The sequence below is a fragment of the Neolamprologus multifasciatus genome, chromosome 11 (genome assembly GCF_963576455.1).
Source record: "Neolamprologus multifasciatus chromosome 11, fNeoMul1.2, whole genome shotgun sequence".
NCBI lineage: Eukaryota > Metazoa > Chordata > Actinopteri > Cichliformes > Cichlidae > Neolamprologus > Neolamprologus multifasciatus.
This window is the reverse complement of record NC_140449.1, coordinates 31148356-31173994: the sequence shown is the minus strand read 5'-3', so window position 1 is coordinate 31173994 and position 25639 is coordinate 31148356. Positions and strand designations below refer to the sequence as shown.

The following is a 25639-nucleotide window of genomic DNA, read 5'->3' as shown; positions in this document are numbered from 1 at the left end:
TTCACTAGCATCTTATGGCCCTCCGTCTCGAGGGCTTTTAGCTATCTATCATAGTCAAAACCAGAGTAAACACAACCTCCGTTAGAAAACATGGCAGGAAGATGATTGACTGGGCTTAATACAGCTACTGTCCAACATCATAATCATGAATCATTCATTTTCACAAATTCCACAGCATCAATGTGATTATACAAACGCACAGTCGGTGTGTGTCAGCACACACTGTCAGAATCAATAAGCAGACGTTATTGTTTTTTTCCCCCTCACACCACAACAGCTTTCTCAATAGGGATGATCGCAGCCCAAGCCCGAGGCACTGACATATTTGTCTCTGTTGTGTCTTTGGGCTTTGACAGTCACTGTTTGTGTATGTGTTGCTTGCGCATGTGCGACTGTGTGTACGAGGGTGACATGCACTCTGTGAGGTTCGCTGCCTGAGACTGTGGGAGGAAGATAGCACAGCTCCATCTGTGAATGAGACGGGGCACATCTGCATATGGAGGGTTCGGGCGGCCATGTTTGTTTGTTTTGCTGGGATCCCATGGGTGCACTGATCAAGAGTACCTGCCAGTTAGATTGTGCCAGATGAAGACATGTAGAGCAGGAAAAAACACAAACAACAACAAAAAAAAACATTCGTGTCTACTCACTCCTAGGAAAAAAATGCCAGTGATGAAAACAAGGCCTGGAAACCAGAGCCGTCACAACATTCTGGACAAGGAAAAAGTGATGTAAAATAACGTGTTTTTATAAAACAGTTAATTTAATCTCGAGGGGTTATTATAAAATAACAAGGGTAGACTACAACCACGTGACAAGTTAAGGGAAAAATTGGATAAATAATTGGAAAAAAAGGAATGCAAATGGCTAAAGGCATGAGGGATAAAAAAAAAATGTTATGGTCTTTGAAATTTCATCACATCACAACTAGGGATGGGTTCTGACATAAACGGTAGTAACCAGACCGAAAAGCAGCGCACATTTCGGTGCTTTTTTTTCCTGAGATGTCATACACTTTGGATTCTAGCCAATCGTTTTACCTTTCCGAGGATAGTAGGCGGGCCCAGGTACGTACATTCCTGGGCTACAGATTAAAAATACCCAAGGTGAAGCGGTCAAATTCTGGCTTTACTTCACAGCAAAAGATGCAAACTCAGCAGCCTGCAACAAGTGCTTTAAGCTGATACTGTGATACTGTCAAAGGAGGTAACACCTCGAATCTGATGAAACACCTGGCGACGTAAAGCATTTTGTTAAAAGCCGAGAAATGCGCCGTATTTGATAGCTTGCTGCGAGACCTCACACTGGGCACATCTACTGCGGGTGTGGTGCCTGTTATCGGACCCGGAGTTAGCAACATCCCCCAAAAACCCGAAGAGGAGAGTCCTGGCCCCTAGCCCTGCCAGTGTAGCAGAAATGATGACGGATGATGATGCAGCAGCAGCCGTTCTTCTCTGCGTGAGTAGCTTAATGTTGTTCGTGTGTAATTTACATTGAGTAGGCTAACCACGTTATTACATTAATGCATGTAAGGTGAACTAGCAAACACCGTCGTAGTTACATGCAGCTGTCTTCTTGTTTGATGGCAGATACTCCCTTCACCCTGGCCAAAAAGGCTAAAATGACCAAAGAAAAAGAGGGAAACAGCTAAACATGAGAGGTTTTTGGACAAAGTTGGTGTTTTTTTCCATTGATTAAGCACTGCTTCCAGCCAAGAGTGATACCATAAATCCCCTATAGCTGCAGAAAAGGCTAACATTGTTATCTTTTTACAAAAAAAACAGCTAAACATGAGAGGTTTTTGTTCAAAGTTTGTGTTCTTCATTCTTTAAGCACCGGTTCGAGCACCGTTTAAGCACCGGCACCGTTTCAAAAGTACCGGTTTGGTACTGGTATCGGATAAAACCTAAACAATACCCATCCCTAATCACAACATAAATGAACATATAAGGGAAAATGATGGAGCAATTATTTTTAATTATTAAACAGAGTTTTCCACCATCGTAAATCAGGCATTCTCTCCAACTGTTTGACTGGCGTGTAGGCTCTATAAAGGGTCACCTTGTTGGCCTTGTAGTGAATAAATTCCCACTGTACACACTGCTATTGCACGTCTCACGATTCATCACTAGGACACATTGTCACTTATATGTGAAGGGAAATAGAGTTGTGGCTTGATTTGTATCTATGATTATATGGGAGAGAAAATGGTGTCACCTCCTTATCTGAGGGGATTAAATCAGATAAATTAATTCTTTTCAAAGTCAAAAGAAGATTGTTATTTCCACCTGCAGTTATAAGTACGGTATCGCCGTTATTTTGAGTTGTAGAATCTATAACAAGCGTCACTGAAGCTTTTTCTCAGTCCATGTGCTGGGTAAATCACACACTGCTACTAATATGTTTTATTAAAAGTAGACCTAATGAATCTTCTCTTGCTGAACTAATCGCTTGATTTATAGAACAAAAAGGTCAGAATTCTTTAAGAAGTGAATGGGAGGCTGTAAGGTGCTTGTACAAGCCCAAGAAAGGATCAGGATATTAGAAAACCATAATTTGAAGCAACCGTCAACAAGAGAGAAGGAACTCGTGACAATAGATACTACACTGATAGAAAAAAGAACTGAGGTGTGTTGCAGGTTGCCAAGTGGCAGAAGCAAAGTGGCTGTGAGCAGGCTAAAGCAGCTTAAATAATGCATCCAGCAGTATATCAGCATTTGATATTCGGATGCACTAAAGTACTTTAGCCAGGATTGTAGCTGAGCTTGACTTTTTGGCCTGTCTGAAATGACACTAGGCTTATTTTCTGCATCCCCCCCCCACCCACACACACAGTAATGGATTAAAGGATTGTCCGACTAACAGAACAGCAACTGCTCGATTTTCAGTCCACACACTAATGAATGAATCTAACTTTCTCAACTCTACTAACAAGCTGTCTCACTTTAGTCTTTTCCTGTTGTTATCTCAGGGTGGTAAATATGACATAAAGTGTGGAACCATTATAAAAGATCAATTAAGTTATTTCATCTTTGTTTCATTTTTCATGTTTGTCAGAGCACATTTGATGTTTGGATTAGGAGCGGGGTCCTATAAGGTTTGATTGAGAAAAAACAGTCTCCAGAACATTAACAGAAAGAAAAGGTGGTGGTGATGGTGGTGGAGGGTGGGGGCATTTCTCTGTGTGTACTGCAAGTCGTTTTCAGTAAAATACATTGCAAATAAATAAATGAAAACCAGTGAAACTTCATCTCTCGTCATCTCTCTATGCTGTATGTGTCATATCCTTTTTTATTACTGCTGACGTCTGACTAGTGCTCGTTCCAGCTGACTCTGATTGTCTTTGTTAGGTACTTGTCACTTTTCATACAGTTTCTCTTCAAATCTGCAGTGTACAAGTTTGAGTTCGTCTTCTCATCGTGTAACACTTTTGGAGAAGCATCTGATTGTTTCTAAGTTTATACTGGATGATAACAACACCCCACATAAAGAGATAGTCTCTGAAAAAACAATACAACAAGGAACCATGAAAGGCATGGAAGCTGATTACCAAACACATGATTTCTGATAAGATCTTAACGACACGTCTCCTGCCTAAATCTGTCCTCGGGGCGACCGTGGCTCAGGGGGTTGGGAAGTGTATCTGTAACCGGAAGGTCGCCGGTTCGATCCCAGGGCTCTCTGTCCTGGTTGTTGTGTCCTTGGGCAAGACACTTTACCCTACCGCCTACTGGTGTTGGCCAGAGGGGCCGATGGCGCGATATGGCAGCCTCGCTTCTATCAGTCTGCCCAGGGCAGCTGTGGCTACAATCGTAGCTTGCCTCCACCAGAGTGAATGAATAGTGGCATTGAAAAGCGCTAAATAAATCCAATCCCTTATTAGCAAAGCTAATTAGTGATGACCCAGAGAATAAGACAATCCATTACTGTATATCACATGTATAGGGTTGGAAGAAAGAAAGAATAATGCATTACGTTAGCATTAAGCTGCTGCTCAACCTGGTTTAACCTGGATTCAGGCACTAATGTCACCTGAATCCACTTAACTTTGTGCTACTGATCACCTTTGTAACTGTGATATGTGATCAGTGGAAGTTCCTATTATATTATATATGTGCTCTTCCTGAAATATTGAAAAAGTTTCATATGCTTTGCCTCTTCTTTCTGTTTTGACCAAAAACTCCTGATGCCTTTCCACCCTGTCAATTTTCTTGTGTTTCTTTAGAAACTTGCTTCAGTTAAAGTGTTGATTGCCAGTCTTTATAGCAGAGAATGTGCTGGTTGGTATATGTTAATTGGCAATTGCATTAGAAGAAGCCATCTCGGTGGCAGTGTTTGCCGCAGTAAAGTGCAAAGTCAAAGTAATTTCCGAGTGAAGAGTGAAAGTTGAGGGCAGCATCCAAAACTTTTAAGTGTTCAAGGCTAAGCAAAAGGGCAAAGTTGTGCAGTCACAGAGCCTTTTTCTGCAGTGCAATAAAGCTTGGACCCCTTCCAGTGACTGTGGCTTGAGATAAATCAACCTCAAGACTTTGAACAAGATACCGGTTTAATTATTATAATGTAACAAAAAATGTTCAATGAAATTACAGATGAAATCTCATTATGTTACTCACAAAAAAATTATAATTGAATGAATAAATAACCAAGTCGGAAAACTATTTTTGTGCAGGAGTGTGGAGGATGAATTTAATAATTTCATAGCCAATAACAGAAACTGCTCTGAAGTCTGGTGCTAGAGCACTGCACACATCTGCGCTGCTTGCCAGATGGCAGCTGAGTGAACAGACTGCGCGGCTGTGGTGGGTATTGTCTTCTTGTATCCTTTGGGCTCTGCGGAGAAACCGCACCTCGCCGATATCACTGATGTGGCTGAATGATTTTAATCACCCGTTGCAAATCCTTCATATACTGGCAGTGTTGGGAAGGTTACTTTTAAAATGTATTCCATTACAGATTACAGAATACATGAATGAGATAAATGAGAGTAACGCATTCTGAATACTTTGGATTACTTAACATATTATCATGCATTTTACAACTACGTGAATGTACTATTGTTGTCTCATTTATTACTGTTACTGAAGGTCCGCGGCTCCAAACCGTAGTAAAGGGACCTCTGACTAATACGGTTCCGTGTTGGCTCGTAGCCAAAAACTAGCTTTACTTTGTTGTCTGGGTCAACTTTGCTAGCGAGAGACAGAGAGAGGCGTTGAAAGGCTGCTCCAACGGAGCTTATTGTTTTTTGGAGGAAAACACGAACACGGTGTACAGTCGAGTCTTAATAGCTTACTTACAACTGGGCTCGTCAGGCACTCTTCTTGGCTGCAGTGGTTATTATTATATTTACATGCTTCCAGCTCCCGTTTCTGCTCGATGACAACTCGTGATTTTCGACTCTCCTTTTTCTCCCTCCCGCGCTCACAGACACATAACGTGTATGGCAGTCCATTCTCCCTGCAGCACGGACTACACTGCCTATGATGCTAGATTCTTTAGAGCTATACCTGTAGCATTCTGCCTATTAGCTTAGCACAACAACAACAAAAAGGCCTCGCTCACCCAGGAAACACGCAGAGCGAGAGCGTCACCCTGTAACCATGGCAACCGCAACGCTGCCGCCTGGAACTACAGAACGTAGCTGTCAAACAAAACCCAAACAGGCCTGACCCGCCACAATATGAAACAGGGAAGTACCGCCGTGTAATCCATTTATTTCAACAAAGTAACTGTATTCTAAATACCACCTTTTTAAACGGTAACTGTAACGGAATACAGTTACTCATGTTTTGTATTTTAAATACGTAACGGCGGTACATGCATTCCGTTACCCCCCAACACTGTATACTGGGCCATCCATATCCCATTCTTTGTGTCTGTGATGGTTCCAGTTAGGATGCTTTCTACTGTTCCTCTGTAAAAGTTGACAAAAACTACTTCCTAAATTTCCTGGAGTAGTTCTCTTCCATTGGAGCTTTCTTCACCAGAGTGGAGATCTGTGAGGAGTATGGCTTTTTAGTTGTCTTTGCATCCTCTTTACTAAATGAAACAACTGTTTTGTTTTTTTTTACATGACTCTGCTCTGTGCATGACTCTACACTAGTTTTGATTCAACTTCCTGATTTTAACTCGCATTATTGGTTGTAATATGGTGGACGATGCTGGTGTTTTTTCACCTTAAAGTTCTCTTCATGCCTGCAAGTGCAGTCATGACTGTACAGCATGAACTGGAAGGAACTGAGCACACTGTTAAGGAATAGAGTGGAGGAGGTGTGACTGCCAATTCATACTGTCTGGATTCTGTTTGGGAGGAAGTTCAATATCCAGTTGCAAAGCACGGTATCGAATCCTGGAGTGCAGAGTTTGCCAGCCAGCTTCATGGGGGAGTATTGAATACTGAGCTGAAATTGACAAACAGAATTGTTATGTAGGTGTTTTCATTTTCAAGCTTTTTGAAGACAAGTGGACACAGCACCTTCTGTGGTTCTGTTGGTTCTGAATGTAATCTAGTGAGGGGCGAGGCTGGCACAGAAGAACCACCCTCTCAAAGCACTACTTCAGAATGGGGATCAGTGCTGGAGGGCATTCAGACGACACACTACGCACCTTTGGATAATTGCGCCTGTCTTGAAACAGTGACAAAATGATGTGCTAAAAATGTTAGTAATAGCGTGTTTTAGTGCACGGCCAGGTTATCAGGCCAAACAGCTTTACTCATATTCATCCTCAGGAGGATTCTTCTCACAGCCTCTGTGGATACTGATAGTGGCAGATCCTCTGGAGGTAGAGTCGACTTTACAGCTGACTCTTTGTTGAGGAGATCAAAGCGAAGGTAATATGCAGCCCATCTGGCAACGTGGGCTCACACATGGTGGGGGCGCTCCTGCTTTTGTAGCCTGTGATGCTCTGAATCGCCTGCCACGTATCCTTGGTGCTGCTGGTGTTGAGATCTCTCTCCAGTGTCTGCTTTGCCTCCTCGCCCATCGAGTATAAAAGCTTGATGCAGGCTATTGTGATGGAGCTCAGTCTCTGTGAAGATGTGGGCGCAACAATCTCTTGTATCCTATTGCTAAGCACACCTGAGACATTTTATTTTCCTAGACGTGAGCTGGAAGGAAGTTGGGTAGAGGAACAGCCTTAAGTCAAGCTTTTCTCTTTTTATTGCACTGCTTGAAGTAATCTTTGCTTTGGCTGATCTGACTGGCTGCCCTGAGAATACCAAGGGCAGAGATCATCTTAAGGTCGGCTAAACTTAATCCAATCCATGCATTTACTCTGCCATCAGTGTATTTCTGTCAAAACTAATCATGAACGTTTTTCGATGAGTGTCTTTTAGAATTAATGATTTTTTTTGTGCAATAACTTGAGTGTATTTATTTACCTCATGTAAAATTCTACCTTCACTATGAAAACTCTCTGAGTTGCAAGTCCTTTGGCACAGAGAAATAGAAAAACATATATACAGACTCTTAAAAGCTCAAATCAAATAAGCATTTTGGCTCAGAACCATTTTTCTATACCTAACTTCGAGGATCAATAACATTTGATATACTTAATATTATTTTTTCAGTATTAAAACTGCACCAATGCACCAAAAACGAGAGAGAATAAAACAAAAAATGTGGTCAAATTCAGGGGAGCTACTTTGCATCACACATACATACAGGAGATCAGGAAATGTCTTCAGCACCATGGACAGCATGACAATGATGAGAGGTGAAAACAGCTAGCGGGAAAAATGGGAAAGGCACAACGACTTTAGGAATTCAGAGCTACTATGTGGAAAGATTTATACACGGGACTGGGGTTCATGTTATGTGTATTATTAATTGAATTATTTTCACTTATTTTCCACCAAATATCCTGCCACAGATTTGTAAGGTTAACAAAAGTCACCAAGGCTTACGCGTGTGCATTTCCCGTGTTTCTAGTACGAACCAAGAAGACGTTCTCCAAGAATGCTTTCTAGCAGGAAAGGCTTTCTGCCAGCCCTGAAGGCTAACTTCTTCCATAACCGTGAAAAGCCATCTCACAATCTGTGGAGAGACTTCTGTTTGACAGCGCTCTCAGTATCTGTCACTCTGTTTTTGCCCCCAGGCAGACAGAAACTCAAGCAGTGATGATGCACACACTTTTTCTGAGGTACAACCCATTAAACACAACTGCTAGTCCCATCCCTTTTAAGAGGCTGCGAGTTAGAGATGGATGCCAGAAATGTTTCATCCAATAATCCCATTATCTAATGGAAAATCTGGTCTTTCTGATAAATTAAAAACAACAACAACAACAATTGTGTTTGTGTGCGCTTTTAAGTCCACACAGTACAGGCCATTTACAAATGTTTATTCTGGCTCTAGAGTTCAGGTCTCCTTTTTAGTGTTGTTTGTTATGTTGACAAAACACAGCCTCTCTTCTGCAGCAGGGGCTGTGTTTTGTCAGCTGCAAATACATTTCGATCAGATCCACTATGGTCAAAATATGATTATTTCCATCTTCAGTCATTTACAAAAAGTTCTGCACAGTCTGAGATTTCTCACTGCTGACTAATCCTGACACTCATTTCATCCATCTGATTTTCTCGCATCAGACATTAGCCTGAAGTAGGTCAGGTACAGAAGTAAAAATAAATTTATACCCACCATATTTTCTCTTTGCCTAACTGGCTGGTCTGAGAAGAATAGGGACAGCTGGCTGCTATACATAATCCAGTTCCTGCCTTTCCTTTTCAGTTTGAATGTATTTCATCAAATTAATCATAAAAATGCTCTTCAAGAAAAGACAAACAAAAATAAAAAAACAAACTTGGAAAATACAATGTTTCTGTTTAGTCCACACTCTTATACTGGTTTTGTAATTTCTTTTTACATAAATGGTTTATGTCTGACAAACATTAACCTCCCTCATTCTGTAAGAGACACCTGTCAATCAGGCCGCTGCTTACTTGATTTAACATTCAACGTATTTTTCTCCTGCATTGTTTTTGGCACAGCTGATATTTTCACATTTCTCAGTCCGGTCCCATTACAGTATTCCTTTTTACTTTGGCCTCTGAAATAGTTACTGGAACAACGCCAGTGTATCAAAGACTGTTCTTTAGTACCCAAAAAGATCTTCCTGCATTTTAAATGCATTTCCAGAAACCTCAGGTTTGTACAGCCAAAAAAACCCCAAAGCAAAACAAAGAAACAGTGAGAATTCTCCCAGCCTCGCTCCTCACCTGCCATGCTGCTGTACGGCTTGAAAAACATGTACTCTTCAACTTCAAACTGTTGAAAAGAAGCATGCTGCTGTAGCTGGAGTTCCAATTCATTACCAGTGATGATACTCCACATAAAATTCAGGACAGTTTGAAAGAAACTTTCATTTTTGCTCACTGTCAAGTTAAAATGGTCTGACGTGGACTTCCAGGAAGTCAAAAACAAGTAAAACAAATATTCTGGAAGCCCCGTGAGACGACACTGAACTTGAGATCAGCTAAGGTTGAATCAAGTAAAGATTTCTGATTTTTATAGACCTGTTCTCACCACAACAGATGGTACAGCTTCCACCTCTCGACAGGTGCTACCTGAATCTGTCTCTCAATCTCGTCTGTGAAGGTTCTCAGTCATCCAGGTCATCGTAGTCAAAGGAGCTTGCAAAGAAAAGCGTCTGGACTTCTTTAAGTTGCTTGAAGACGTTTCACCTCTCATCCGAGAAGCTTCTTCAGTTCTAAGGTCAAATGGTGGAGAGTCCCAGATATAAACCTAGTGGGAGTTTCCCCCCAAAGAGGGACAAAGGACCCCCTGATGATCCTCTAATCGCCTGAGCCAAGGTGTGAAAGCGGGTGTGGGTCCCAATCAGCCAGGGTTTCAGGTGAGCTCTTTGTGAAACCTGGCCCCACCTTATCATGTGAATTCCTGAGGTCAGATGGCCCAGGATGTGAGTGGGCGTTAAGGCGTCTGGGAGGGAACTCAAAACTGGATTATAGATGGCAGACAGTTGGTGTCGTAAACCACCGCCTCTGTTCAAAGATGGTCGCTCACAGTGGACATAGATGGCTTCTTCCACATCCTGGGCCATCTGACCTCAGGAATTTGCATGATAAGGTGGGGCCAGGTTTCCCAATGAGCTCACCCGAACTCTGGCTGATTGGGACCCACACCCATTTTCACACCTTGGCTCAGGCGATTAGATGATCATCAGGTGGTCCTTTTGTCCCTCTTTGGGGGGAAACTCCCACTAGGTTTAAATCTGGGACTCTCCACCATTTGACCTTAGAACTGAAGAAGCTTCTCGGATGAGAGGTGAAACGTCTTCAAGCAACTCAAAGAAGTCCAGACGCTTTTCTTTGCAAGCTCCTTTGTCTCTCAATCTCCCACTGAAAAATAGAAAAGACCCTGATATAGGCTACTTGAGTTCCACCATTTGGTGTAGCAACTCCTCTCCAGCCGAGATTAGGCACTCCACCCCTGATCCAACTGAGAATCATGGCCTCAAACATGATGAATATTCATTTTCATCCCAGCTGCTTCATAAACAGCTGAAATGTCTTGTCATTGTTTTCCATAATAAAATAAAATAAAAAAATAGTGAGGAATTACAGCAACAATAATCCTTTGAGTATATAAAGACTATGAGCATGACAGACCTCCTGTTACATGGGTGTGGATGTGCTTTACTACCTGAAGGATGTTCATTTTCCTTGCATTTTTTGTTCTAATGGACTCTTGTTTTAAAGCTTGTTACCACACAGAACTCAGCATCACCAAAATAATTCAATTACTAAGTAAGTCACAGAAAAACCAATCTCCACTGAAGGTTGAAAATGTCAAACAACTCTTTGGACCTCTTTAAGGTGCCTGTGTGTCTTTCATTATTCAAAACCTCAAACAGGCTCAGCTGAGGTTAGCAGCAATAACCTCCGTCTGAGAGGGTGAGTAGGAGTCCGCTTTCAATATCTTCTTTTCACTTTCTGCTAGTGACACTATTACATGCTGCTCTTTTGCCCTTGTTGCAAATTACAGTTGATTATATAAGTTATTGAGCAGTAAAAACAAAGATAATGGAAACAAATTGACTGAAACCTCTTTTTGTCAGAGACTCAGAGCCATTACCCTTGACACATTTGCACCTCCCACTCTCCAAGCCACTGAGCCTGTGTTTATCTGTTGCTCCAGCTTTGCCAGGAGTGTAGATTTAAACCACGCACGATAAAAGACTTCCAGGATCTTGACCCCTGTTCTGCAGCTTCACTGACTGGGTCAGCTGCTCCAACAGCCACCGCTGAACTGGACATTAATCTTCATTTCATCCTGTGTTGCTCTCCATGAATCACATTTCCCTCGTAACATGCTCAACACGCGCCGACCCTTTAAATAATTGATGTTGCCATCCTCTCCTCAGTGATAACTACGCTTGGGGACTTTCTGGTCCTCGATTATAGCGAGAAACAAAAGGAACTAATTTAACATAAGAGAACACACGTTAAGAGACCCTTTGTTTTTATTTTTGCAGGGCCGAAATCAATTTGCCTTGGATTTATTTTCTGCAAAACGCAACAAACGCAGATCAACTCCTTTATCTTCTGTTGTCATGTGAATCAGCCAAGCATAACTGACACCAGACTAGAGATGAACTTTTTGGCGCATGTTAAAGTAAACGCTTCTGTGTTTTGAATTCGCCTCATGCGGTGTGGTCTTCAGAGCTAACCACAAACATCTTGTCTCTCATCTCCCCCATGATTAAATTGCCTTAAAGTATCAATCCCATTTAATTACTGTCATTATCATCAATGAGAAATTACCAGCGCCCAAAACGGCAGGGTTAATTAGACTTTCAGGGACAAAGATTATTTATTTATCTGTGGATGCCTGCAAAGGGGAGATAGGAATTGGGAGTTAACTTCACGTAGAGTCTTCTCAGCGTCTCGTTATTTCACTTTGCTCCCCACCCACTGCTGTCTCTCTCGTCCATCTCTTGCTTTCTGACTTCTCCTTTGTGTTTTTAATGTCATCGACTTTCAGTCTCAGTTTTGCCATGTACAGTTAACCGTTGACGTCCTTTAAAATAAACAGATGCAAATAATTTACTCAATGTCCTGGATACTCCATTACACACCAAAACAAATGCTCGTACATCACTGTTTGACCGAGCATGTAAGATGGGCTTTTTAAAATTTCATTTTCACTGTATTTCTGTGTTCATTAAGCAACAACCCCAAACACGAGGGGTTCTTTAACACATCATTTCACTCATCAAAAGACAAGCAGAGCTCTCGCTGTCGTCGTTTCCTCAAAGCTGCTACAGATTTCACTGATTAGTTTCTTCCTTTTGAATGTGAAAAGTGTCCAAATCAGTCAAATCAGCTGCCATACAGAGCCATTTGAAATGGAAACACACGCCTCCTCTTCTATCTTCGAGAGCACATGATTGTGAAATACTGTTCAAAGCAAGTGGATTTTAGGTCTGAGAACTTAGCAATTTTCATCACAACACAGCACTCCAGGAGTTGATTTCACAGTTATATACAGCTACAAATCAGAGAGGCAGGAACTAAGCAATCAGTGTTCTGTAGCAGGATTTAAATGGCTATACGCTGGTTAAACGGCAACATAAACAAGTGCTCAAAGAAAGCAGAAATAAAGCTTACTTCTTGGGTGGCACCTGGCCCACATTCACTCGGACACAGATGACCTTGCGAGTCTGCATTCCCATGGAGCAGGGAACCTCGCCGTCACTGTTGGGCTGGACCCCCACAGAAGTGTTGAAGGAGGAAGTGGAGGGGTCTTCAGTGCAAGGCCCCCAGGGCCCCGTCTGCCAGTGGTAAACTGTGCAGGGGTGTTCGTTGCAGTTCCGAACCTCCTGAAGGGCGCTGCTGTTCGGGCAGAGGGCGCCGCCTGAGAAAACCAAAACACAGTGAGGACAGCAATTCTAAAAGTGTTCTCATGTGAGGAGGTAAAACAGGAGTAGTCATTCCTGTACTCTGTTTTCACAGCTGATTAAAACACATCATGTAATGCTAATTAAGAGAATCATCCAGCACTATTACATTCACTGTTTCAGTGTAAAAGTTCAGGTAAAACTACTTTACATGGATTAGGCTAAAATTAGAATTACCAGCCTCAGATCGATATTTGCATACACTCTCAAGCATGAGACAGTCATGGAGCTGTTTCCTCTATGTAGGTATTTTCTAGGATAAATCTGGTCGGGTGATGATGGAGTAAAAAAAAGGGATCAATTTGGTTAAAAAAATGAAAGGTGAAAAGTTCTTTTTTAAGCCTGTTACAAAACACTTTACACCTCACATGTAACCGCTGACAGTCAAAAAAAAAAGGTTTTGTTAGTGACGGAAAGTTTTATTCTTGTGGGACCAAACAAAATAAAACTTCTAACCCAGTCTCTCATTCAATGTCAGTTTAATATCTAGATCTAGATATCTAAACAGCCTCTAATACCTTGTGACAACCTAATAATCAAAAATCTTTTTCTTGCACTTCGGAGGTGAGAATTGTTGAATAAAAAGCTAGAAGAGAAACTGTAAATGAGCCAGTTTCAAGTCTCAAGAAAGGTGCAAGAATTTGTTTCCCCCGAAGCTAAACGCTGAGGCTTATGTTGGTTGATTTATATGCATCTGCACTTATGGCTCAAAATATCACTGCACTGCATCTTTTTTTTTTTGCTTGCTTTTCCACCCAATTTTCATTAAAACAGAATAATGCATAATGTAGATGTATCTGGCATTTTGTTTTTACTGACAGCACGATCAGTTCTCTTCTCTTGCTGCCTTTGGGTATCAGGGGTTTACTTTAAAGAGGGAGCCTAAACTTTTTATTTTGATTTTACTTTTTCCAAAAAGCCTCCAAAGATAGCCCTGGAAAATGTCTAATGTTTGAATGAGACGTGTATGATTTTTATGTAAATGACCAGAAATGAATAATAGTCCTTAAAAACATCTGTTTAGTTATGAGCAACATCTTACAAAACGTGCTTTGGTGAAAGCTACAAGGCTGAAAAGTTACCATGTTTGCTGGCATGTCGTGGAAAAATAGTGATTTTTAAAAAAAAACAAAAAAACATGTCTTTAAATTACTACATTTCTTGGGTTGCCAATGTTAAAAACAACCATTATTTACCAAAAATACTTGCAGGTCCTACCCTGTTGAATGTTAATGTTACAAATGCTGTTTTGGTCTGGCTTTATCAGGGATTATTCAGGATTTAGGTTTTAACCTTTGGTAATTTATTATGTCTACAAGAGGAGTTTAAATGTTTGTGTATACTACTGCAAGACATAAGTCCAGCTTTAATGCACTACTTAAGAGCCACCTCCACGGGACAAGACTCAGCAGTTCATCTGCATCTAAAGGACAAAGGTCACTCTTTCGAGGATGCCAACATTCACATTTTGGACAGAGAGGACAGATGGTTTGAAAGAGGAGTGAAAGAAGCCATTTACGTCCACTGTGAACGACCATCTTTGAACAGAGGCGGTGGTTTACGACACCAACTGTCTGCCATCTATAATCCAGTTTTGAGATCCCTTCCCAGACGCCTTAACGCCAACTCACATCCTGGGCCATCTGACCTCAGGAAATCAAATGATAGGGTGGGGCCAAGTTTCACAATGAGCTCACCCAAAACCCTGGCTGATTGGGACCCACACCCACTTTCACACCTTGGCTCATGTGATTAGGTAGATGATCATCAGGGGGTCCTTTGTCCCTCTTTGGGGGGATACTCCCACTAGGTTTAAATCTGGGACTCTCCACCATTTGACCTTAGAACTGAAGAAGCTTCTTGGATGAGAGGTGAAACGTCTTCAAGCAACTCAAAGAAGTCCAGACGCTTTTCTTTCCAAGCTCCTTAGTCCACTACTTTAGTGTTTAATACCTTTAACTATCGCCATCGCTATGCCACCTCTTTGCCCATGTCCCTTTCCTTTCTCTTGTAAGGCAGCAGTAAGTCAGTTGTTGGGTCGATGGGCTAAGAGAGCCATCTCTGTTTCAGAGTAATTGCAGACACTTAGGGCCTTCAGGAAAGATTGAGGGGCATTGCAGCACTGCGAATTCTTCACACCTGTATTTCTCTGCCGGAGTTGAAAGAAAGCCAGCTCCTAAATGAGTGCCGGTGTACACACAGTCGGGTCTGAATCACAGACTGCCAACTCTGACAAATCCCAGCCTAATAGCCACTGAGCATGACTTCCTTTCTGCTGACTGCGCCATGCCACCTTAGCTGACTAACAATGGGGCAATGCTAGACTCGACACTGGCCTGACACGGTATCGCAAATGAGCCTCAGCTGTGGCTGAACAGTGACCTAGAAAATGTTGTTTTGCTGGACAACGGGGGAAATGTGAGGCAGTTTAAAGGAAACATATCTCACATGATGCAGTGACAAATAATGGTGCATATATAGTTTGGTCCATAAATTGCTAGACAAAGAAGTTTTGGCTCTGCACACCAACACAGCGGTTTATAAATCGAGTAATATGTGATTTAAGTGCAGACTTTTAGCTTTAATTCAAGGGATTTAGCAAAAACATTGCTGTTAATTGTTTACAGAATCACCACATATGTACAATCAGACTATGTAGAACAATGTCTGTAATCCCTGTAATACTTATAACATGTGATTTAATCACATATTGATTAATTTAAAATCCAGTATTGTGGTGTAGAGAGGCAAAATCATCTTTTCCCAAAGATTTATGAACCTAACTGAACGTGGGACATGTCGTTACTGGGTATTTATTAGACAAGTAGAGTCAAATGTTGTTTTTTCATCATTTTTTGCGTATTTTCTGACACCTTTCCATCAGTTATTTAAATGCACTCATGTTTGCAAGACAAACTATAATTTGCTGGAGAAACTGCCACTTAGCATGCACCTTGAATGTGATTCAACTGATGACTATAAAGCAGTAAGAGCCACTTGGGCTTTCCACAGTCCCACCATAATCACCACAGAATTAAATGTAAGCAGTTATGCTAAATAGGTCATTAATTAAGCTTATTAAAATTAGCACAGAATTCTATGCAAACATTGGTGGATGCATATTATTAGAGCCCCGTGTCCTAAGGTTTGAGCAGTTCTTTAGTTCCAACCATTTTTTTCCTCAATATTTCATTAATATGTAACACATGGGTAAAAAAAAATCTGCCAAGGAGCAAATTCTAATCAGATAATCTGCTCTGGGGGGGAAACTTGTGATGGAGAGAAAGCTTCCAGATTTCTGGTATTGTTGTGTGTTCATAAAACTGTGTCACAGTACAGTAGGGGGTTTAAAGCTAATCTAAACTACAACTCTACAACTACAGTTTATCCAGTCTGCCTAGAGTCAAATATTTACCATAAAGTTCTGGAAACTTCGGCACCTGGGAAAGACCTTTGATAAATACAAACGTCAGAAATGTTAATGTGGCAGGTGAGGTCTGCACTAGATGAGCTAATACTACAGCAGAACAACTGAAAAGCGCTAACAGAGTTCAGTCATTTCACACATGGCTAACAAGGCTTGACTGAATTACAACTGGCTGAATAAATTCAAAATCAATTATAAGCTACCCTAAAGCTGTTATGGTAATGTACACATTTTTTAAAGCTCAAAACAAACAAACAATTTAAATTTTTCTGCATGTAGACACACAGCTAGAGGGATACAAGAGCTACCATCAAAATGTGTTTTCAAATGTTACCCTCCATCACAGTGATCCACGCCACAACCATTGCAGTGACTGTGAGGAAAACACACACCCAGATAAAACATTCAGAGACGTGACAAAAACGGACGGCAAACAAAACACGACGGACGGTCTTAGAAATTTAAAACCAGAGAGAGAATAAGCATATGCAGAGAAACGATCTTAGAAAGAGATAAAAAAGTGAGTGTCAGGCGAGGAGACAGACCAACAGAAATAATCACCAGGACAGATAAGCAGACTGTTTGAGATAAGGACAAATGCACATGCAGAGAACTGTGAAATCCAGACATTCGAAGAGTGACAGCAAAGGACGACTTGAAAGGCTGTGACTAAGCCAATATTCAGGCCTCATCTCCATATATTTCCATATACCACGGACAGTCGACTGTTGGCGGGTCCAGACTCACCTTCCCCAGCGTTGTAGGCCAGAATAGAGCGGGTCCTCATCTGCTTGCCCTCAATGGTCTTGCTTGAGCATGTCTGAGAGCAAGTGGACCAGGATGTCCAGTCACTGAGCACACAGTCTCTTGAGCAAGGCACCTCACAGGGCACAGGTTCTGGAGTTGGGTTAGACGTGCAGAGATTTCTATCCACCTTCTCTCCTGAAGCAAAACAGAACACACAACAGGGTCAAAAGCCCATAAATGACCGCTTGTCGTGAGGCTGGGGTGATCACTTGGTAACCCCAAAAAATTGGATAATAATAATAATAATAAAATGACACAACTCTTCTTATAAAGTTACAGAGTTATACTTGGCTGATCTTTCCTTCAAGGCTTTTTGCTTGTGCACATCTGGACCACTTTCAGCATTACAGGTCAATTCAGAGTATATGCACTTCTGCAGTGGGTATCTATCTATTAGGGGCGCAACGATACACAAAATTCAGGGTTCGATACTTTGGTGTCACGGTTTGATATTTTTTCGATACAAAAAAAATGTTCATGCCTTTTTAATTTGTCATTTATTAAAATTATAAATATATATTTTAACTCAAAAGTACAGTTTTTAAATTTAATGTTGCTGAAACAACAAAGTAATAAAAATAAATAAATCTGATCAAGAAATCACTCATCTTTGGAAAAGAGTTTATTACAGAGAAATGGCTCTTTCCAAAATAAAAGCTATACTATACGCTTCTTCTGGGCTATATTCTCAGCAGCATATTAAACATATCAGGTCCCCATAAGGAGAATCCTGTGCTAACGGCTGTCGAAATGACTCGGCTAAAGTTTGTAGCATGCTGCTTGTTGTTTTTGTCTGCTTCCACTTGTCTTTGCACTAGGATGCCATCGGAGTAAATCTGCAGTCATATCCGTTGTGTTCCCACTAGTGCTGTCAGCGTTAATCTCGCTGAAATGACGTTAACGCCACAAAACGGCAAATCTCCGTTAACGAGCTACCGCCGATCGCCCCGTGCGTGCACGTTAACGAGCAAACTGCGCTAACGCACTAGTTCCCACCAATGTAATTGAGCATTGCGTGCCACACCTGACATACTGTTTTACTTTTGTCCATGATGCGCTTACCTTCAGGGTCATACGTCACATGAAAACCAAAATAGTTCCAAACGCCAGATCTGAATGAGGGTGGGGGAGGTTCAATTTGCCATGTTGCAAGGAGAGCTTAACTTCTGTCTTGCTAGCTTGCCCTGCTGTCAGTGAATCTGCGTTCGACTACTCCGCCTAGGCTGCACTGTCGAGCGCAGATCCACTGAGCGCTCAACACCATTGACTGTAGAAAACAGTCAATGCTCAACACAGACAGCACCGTCGGAAGGAAAGTTGATAAAATAAATTAAAAATTTTGTATTGTTCATACATATGCGTACTGAACCGAAAGCACTGTATCTAACGGTTCAATATAGATACAAGTATTGTTGCACCCCTACTATCTATCTATACACACAGGCTTAGTCACCTTGATTGAACCTAGTAAGAGTATTCTGTAATAAAACAACATTAGAGTCATTTTCACTGTAATGGGAATCACAAGACATTTCTATTTGCCAGATCTGATCTATGATTTGCTTTTTTTCACCTCCTTATTACACATGAAACCATAACATTACAGCTATAGCCCCATTAGTATTACCTATGTTTAATTTCAGTTCTCGAGCAGCACATATGACTGTCCTGCTTGAGTTAATAAAGGGCAAACATTCCCAGTTTATCTTACCGTCAACATCCCAATTAAATCATGGTGCTTTGCAGTATATACAGTAATTAAACACCTGTGTGTTTAATAACTGATTAAAGTTTAAATAGAAAAATATAAACCAGATAAAGACCTGAAACACAAACACAAGTAATTTTCTGATTTTGCTTTAAAAGTCTGCTTATTATTGTTGAAAAAAATCGGAAAACATTCATTGCAAGAATTTCATTGTTACCCATTACATTTCAGCACAGAGGCGGAGGGAAGAGCTGAGAAAGTGAACAGCTGTGTGTCTTAATTGATGGCACAATGTCAAGCACACGGCCCACTTTAGATTTTTGAGTCACGCTTGTTCTCTTAAGTGAAAGCATAAACTTGGTTTTGTTTAACTGTTTTTGTGTATACAAAAGGTAATGCGAAGACAAGAAAAGACAAAAGATTTTAAACAGGAAAAGCCCGGAGAGCAGATTGAATCAAATACTGTACACAAGTAGCTTAAAATTTCACAGTTACTGTACTTTACTCATACATTCAAGTCTTATGCATGATCTATTTTGCTGTATGTCTATTCATACATACAGTAAATTCTACTGAGCCCCAAATAAGATATGCTTATTAAACACAATGTATTATTAACAATCACATTTTTGGTTTCAAAAATAAGGTCTGCCGTTTTTGGGGCCCAATGTCAGCCTTCAGAGTGATAACAGTGTAACATGTTACTTTTGTTTTACCTTATAATAATCTAATCTTGCAATCTAACCTATGCAAAAAGACAACTTTGTATTGTAAAACTATGTTAAGTATTAGACTGCGCTGGTTGTGGATGCACTCTGTACTACTGCAGTTAGAAAGATAAATAGAGGAGCTCTCCCAGCTCTCTCACCGAATGCTGCTGAGGCTGATTGAGACAGGCAGTAGCTGAGATTATGATTGCAGCCATGCGGTGACATAGCGATCACTGTGGCTGCAGCCACAGCTTTGCTTAGGGTGTTATGATTATGGTTATGAAACATTAGTTTATAATAGTTGGGCGTGCGCAAATTATTAATATGACTGTGCTGCTTGAGAACTGAAATTAAACTTTTTTTTCTAAACTCCTGTGAACTAATGGCAATAAATAATAATAAATCTGATAAAAAGCACACAGGTTGCAACAGTTAAAGAGGGACTATTACTCTTATCACTGTTTCATCTAATGGATAAAATATTACTAATGTGGATTCTTAAATTAAACTTAGCCAAAAGGTCAAATAATAAATAAATAAATAAATAAATGGACGCATCTGCAACTACTGTGATCGACTTGTTCAAGGCCAATGTTTATACTCAGTTTTTGAATTTATCAGTGAGAGAAGCATCACATCATCTCATCGACTCATTATCGGGAATAATAGTCACAGTATCGATATAAAAACTCACAAATGCCAACAAATTCCTGTAGGGAGATTATGGAAGCTATCAACATGAATGATGGAAAATGTATAAAGACCTCAAAAAAGTTGAGCAATAAATATAGTTGACTTGAGTGGGGATATAGGAGGGGGGAAAGTTTTATCGTGGCTGGTATTGCATAGCATAAAGTTACACTGCAGAAGTCTAAACCACCAAACAGACTGCATATAACAGATGGACAAAGCCACAAAGCTTGAAGTGAAGTTAGAAGCAAATTCTAGTAAGCTTGAATCTGTAGTGCACGGGTGCAATCCACAAGTCCAAGAATTTCCCTCACCAAAAATTAAAAACATTTTAAAACAATGCCAAAATAATTTAAATGCCGTGTAACATGAGAGTCATCGGGGTGTATGCTGTTCAAACCTTCTGTTAACGAGGGGCTGCTTATCAGAAGACAGATGACCCAAAGAGAGGGAGGGGGAAATGTGCTGGGGAAATGGTTGTTATAGCAATTCTTATAATAATGACACTAATAGTAACAACAACATTTTAAATGTAGATGTGTCACATCAGCATATCGTCTTTCTGCAGAGAATTTCCCTAATGTGGCAGTGGATTATAACTACACTAATGTTCCTTATACTGACATGACAGATGATTATGACTCTTTTAAATTGATTAGCTGTAAAATATTCATACTGATGCACTATTGACTGTGGCTCGTCTCCAAACAAAGTGGCACTGAACATGGAAACTGCACATTCACATGGGATTCCCACATTTTTACACAACTATTCATGGTTTATTGATGAGCTGCTGGTATCACGCTTAAGTGGATTAAAATAACCCACACATTTGTCTGGTTTGCTTCATGTGTTGCCATGAACCAGGCGGAGAATATTTTCCTCTTTCGGCAGCACACACACACACACACACAAGCAAATGTAAACCTTTCAATGAGTGAATTGAAAATTCAAGCAAAAGAGAGGCTTCACAAGTCAGACTGGGCCTGACTCTGCATTAAGATGTCACTTTGACAGATACGCAGTGAACCAATCATGACTGAACTAAGAAGGCATGAAAATAAGAAGTGACAAGGGACCCCAGCAGTTTTCAGACTCGCACAGAGGAAACATGAGTGAACAGAACACCCACTATGAGAGGAACACCTCCATGCTCAGTATGCAGAGAAGAAACAGCTCCCTGTCTAAGTGGGCAGGCAGTCAGCATGGGGAATATCAATAGCCAGTTTCAATAACATTTGTATCGACCTTCGTCTGTTGTCTGGGGCCTGGCTGTGTGGCATTTTCTTTTATGGCTGGGACACACTCCGAGAAAAAATACAGCCAGCGTTGCAGTGAAAAATCTCTGAGGCGAAAAGCAGAGCAAAAATCCAAACAGAACAAATCAATTTTCATCAGATGAGGGAGTGAATGTGAGCGGGGATCAATCAACCAAAGTCATGGTGTGAAAGAACAGCGCAGAGTTTCTGCTGTACTCCGGCCGTACAGGGGAGAGTTTCCAGCAGCCCAGCTTCACTGAGCACCTGCAGCTGATGCATGAAGTGAGATTTGTGGGAGACGTTAGAAGGACAAATCAACTTCTCTAGTGTGGAAAACAGGAACAAAGTCACTGCACTGCATCATAAATTCAAGATTTACTGAGTAGATTTGCAACTGAATGAGATTCCCAGAACAACATCACAGTATAACTTTACATGCTGACTAAATAAACGTGCCATGTCATTTGATGCACAGCTCACAGCAGCTCAAAAAAAAAAAAAAAACAACAACTCAATAGTGTGTTGTAACCAGTGTTGGGAAGTAACGGAATACATGTACCGCCGTTACGTATTTAAAATACAAAATATGAGTAACTGTATTCCGTTACAGTTACCGTTTAAAAAGGTGGTATTTAGAATACAGTTACTTTGTTGAAATAAATGGATTACACGGCGGTACTTCCCTGTTTCATATTGTCGCGGGTCAGGACTGTTTGGGTTTTGTTTGACAGCTACGTTCTGTTGTTCCAGGCGGCAGCGTTACAGTTGCCATGGTTACAGGGTGACGCTCTCTCTCTGCGTGTTTCCTGGGTGAGAGAGGCCTTTTTGTTGTTGTTGTGCTAAGCTAATAGGCAGAATGCTACCGTATAGCTCTAAAGAATGTAGCATCATAGGCAGTGTAGTCCGTGCTGCAGGGAGAATGGACTGCCATACCCGTTATGTGTCTGTGAGCGAGGGAGGGAGAAAAAGGAAAAGTACGAGCTGTCATCCAGCAAAAATGGGAGCTGGAAGCATGTAAATATAATAATAACCACTGCAGCCAAGAAGAGTGCCTGACGAGCCCAGTTGTAAGTAAGCTATTAAGACTCGACTGTACACCGTGTTCGTGTTCTCCTCCAAAAACAATAAGTTCCGTTGGAGCAGCCTTTCAACGCCTCTTTCTGTCTCTTGCTAGCAAAGTTGACCCAGACAACAAAGTAAAGCTAGTTTTCAGCTACGAGCCCGACACAGAACCCGTACGGTTCGGAGCCGCGGACCTTCAGTAACAGTAATAAATCACAGCAATAGTACATTCATGTAGTTGTAAACAGCATGATAATATATTAAGTAATTCAAAGTATTCAGAATACGTTACTGTCATTGAGTAACGTAACGGAATACGTTACAGAATACATTTTGGGGCATGTATTCTGTATTCTGTAATGGAATACATTTTAAAAGTAACCTTCCCAACACTGGTTGTGACTTATTTTGTCATACATATGTCTGATAGCTGAAGGCAAGAGGAACTCAACAAAGTATCTCTGCTCGGTCACCCTTAATATTAAAGATTTACAGTAATAAAGAGAAGCAGTAAAAATCAGGGAGTAGCAAAGGGCACGAGATACTCTAAGACTCGGGGCTCGAGGATTGATTTGATTTAAAGCGAGTGAGGTTTAATTGTGCGTGCAGAGAGGAAACTGTAATGAGAGAGACGGCAGGAGAGAGGTAGCAACGCTGAACCGAGGAAGCGTTAAAGTCGAAGAGCTTTAACAGGGAGAGGGGGGAAGGGGAGCCAAGGGAGAGCATTCCTCACAAAGACGAATGGCAACTGGGAGTCATGTTGTGGAAATCTCCTCACGTACAGCGCTGTGCCGCAAGAGTTGCAGGGTCGGTGGACAGGTGACCTTGAAAATATAGGATTTTTCATGCAAGGGCAGACCAGCAATTTCTTTTTATTGCAAATCAAAGTGGGTCGAAAACGCAGCAAAATGCAAGGATGCGCAGGGAGCAAGCATCAATGTCAGCCAACAAACACTGTCTGTAAGCAAGAGTGTGGTTAGTTTTTAACAAATGACTCGGCTCATTTTGAAAATGTGGGGCATTCCTCGCTCACCGTTGCTGTTGACACATTGGACCTGCACAATCATGGTGCCGGAGCCACACTGCTTCCCATCATCAGGAATACACGGACTCAGACTCATCAGCTGCCAGTCGTAACAAGTGGGCTCGTCACATGGCACCGCCTCCACAAGGTGTGGACAGTTTCCAGGACCTCCCGTTGGCTCGTTTGTAATCTGTCGTTTCCTCAGTTTGAAACCTGCAGTGCAAAGACAGTTAATCACAACTGACAAACTTTTGTGTGTATAGCAGGCTTTAGTTTTTTCACACAACCACATACATAAGGGGAAAATAGTCCTCATCTTACTCCACTACATGTTAAAAGTTCAGTTTTATTGCATTGTATTTATTTATATCATGTGATATTTTTTTTAATCATACACATTGTACTTTTTTTTTTTTAAACTGTCTAGTTTCATCTGTCACAGGTGGATTTGATAGCAGTTGGTTAGCACATGCAATACATGTATATAATTTCCCCTCTAGAGGTTTTCTTTCTTTTTTTAAACTACACTATAAATAATATCACAAATGCTCAGATTTATCTTTAAATCCTTGCATAAATAAGCCTCCTTTTAGGTTGGAGGCTAATGAGTTAAATAGGCTCCATGCTGACTAGCTACACCCCTAAAACAATCGTGTATATATAGCAAGTATTTCTCTGTAGACCAACTACTTCTCTGTTTAAACTGGGCCTTTCATGTTTTTCCTTACTTTCTGTCATATAAAAACTGTTACAGTGATGGATATTCTAACAAAACATGGTGAACAGTTGAATAAATTACATTTGTGCATATGCAAGTAATCCCTGTGAGCCAAAAGGTCAGTTCTTTGAGCACTCAGTCTTCTTCCTGCATCAGTGAGACAAGATATTACTTATATGGTCATCTCTGACTCCCAGCTCCAACCAAATACTGTTAAAATCTTCTGTTCACTGGAGTCTGAGAGTGTGCACCGAGTTCCAGTATAACACAAGTAAGCAATACTATGTATTAACAGACCTCTCTGCATTGAATCATATCTGTTATTAATCTCTGTCTCTCTTCCACAGCATGTCTTTTATCCTGTCTTCCTTCTCTCACTCCAACCGGTCGCAGCAGATGGCCCCGCCCCTCCCTGAGCCTGGTTCTGCCGGAGGTTTCTTCCTGTTAAAAGGGAGTTTTTCCTTCCCACTGTCGCCAAAGTGCTTGCTCATAGGGGGTCATATGATTGTTGGGTTTTTCTCTGTATCTATGAAGCGCCTTGAGGCGACTTTTGTTGTGATTTGGCGCTATATAAATAAAATTGAGTTGAATTGAATTGAAGCATCTTTTTGAACCATTAATCCACTTAAAAATAAATAAAGCCACTTGAAAATAGTGCAAAAATAAAAGGATTTATACTATTAATTAATTTAATATTATTAATGTAGGATTTTACAAATAGTGAGATCTTACATTACATTTTACTTTACTAAAGTCTGAGCACTTAAATGTTTGTTTGATGGTTCGTTTCTTGATCTGGCTCATCAATAAGAAACCTTCATGATTTCACTTCATTGCTTAAGTTTATACTTATGTGCAATATTTGCATAAACATTGTTATTCACTATGAACAAAGACTGCCATATTCTGATGCAACAAAGGGACATTTTCGACTGAAAATGTAATTAGGCTGCTGTAGTTTCCTTAGAAATTGTATGCTTTTTACCTATTTTGTAACAAGATGACCTGCTACTACTGGAGACAATCAGTCATTAAAAATTCAGCGATATTCCCTGAAGCTATGTGGTAAGGTGAAAGCCAATAAAAGAATGTTTTTTAATGTAAAACGATATAAAGACTGCATATTCATTAAGCACATTCAGGCTCAATCATATTATTCTACAGCATTCTAATTATAACGGCCTCGTACAAAAAGATAACAAACGTGATGGATGGTGTACAAGCAGCGTTTAATACACAGCAGCCACTTTTTTCATTGTTTTGGAGCTATAATTATTAGAAACAATAACAAGGAATAATTTAAGAGGTTCTTGTATTTT

General features: G+C 40.8%; 1 protein-coding gene and 1 long non-coding RNA gene across 3 annotated transcripts in view; one reads left to right on the top strand and one right to left on the bottom strand.

Annotated features, from left to right (window-relative positions):
• thsd7ab (thrombospondin, type I, domain containing 7Ab) overlaps window positions 1-25639 on the bottom strand; it is a 218367-nt gene that overhangs the window by 88579 nt on the left and 104149 nt on the right. Inside the window, exons 6-10 of one of the 2 annotated variants that reach the window (XM_085178477.1) lie at window positions 23612-23815; window positions 17090-17284; window positions 16677-16715; window positions 16331-16366; window positions 12626-12872 (exon numbers count right to left, since the gene is read on the bottom strand). In XM_085178477.1, the coding sequence (XP_085034603.1) occupies window positions 12626-12872; window positions 16331-16366; window positions 16677-16715; window positions 17090-17284; window positions 23612-23815 (721 nt within the window). The remainder of the gene's footprint in view (window positions 1-12625; window positions 12873-16330; window positions 16367-16676; window positions 16716-17089; window positions 17285-23611; window positions 23816-25639) is intronic. The other variant, XM_085178478.1, reaches the window with a different exon arrangement.
• The window catches only part of LOC146508835 (uncharacterized), a 97220-nt gene continuing 95391 nt past the window's right edge, over window positions 23811-25639 (top strand). Inside the window, exon 1 of the long non-coding RNA XR_014877001.1 lies at window positions 23811-24753. This is a non-coding gene — a long non-coding RNA (uncharacterized LOC146508835). The remainder of the gene's footprint in view (window positions 24754-25639) is intronic.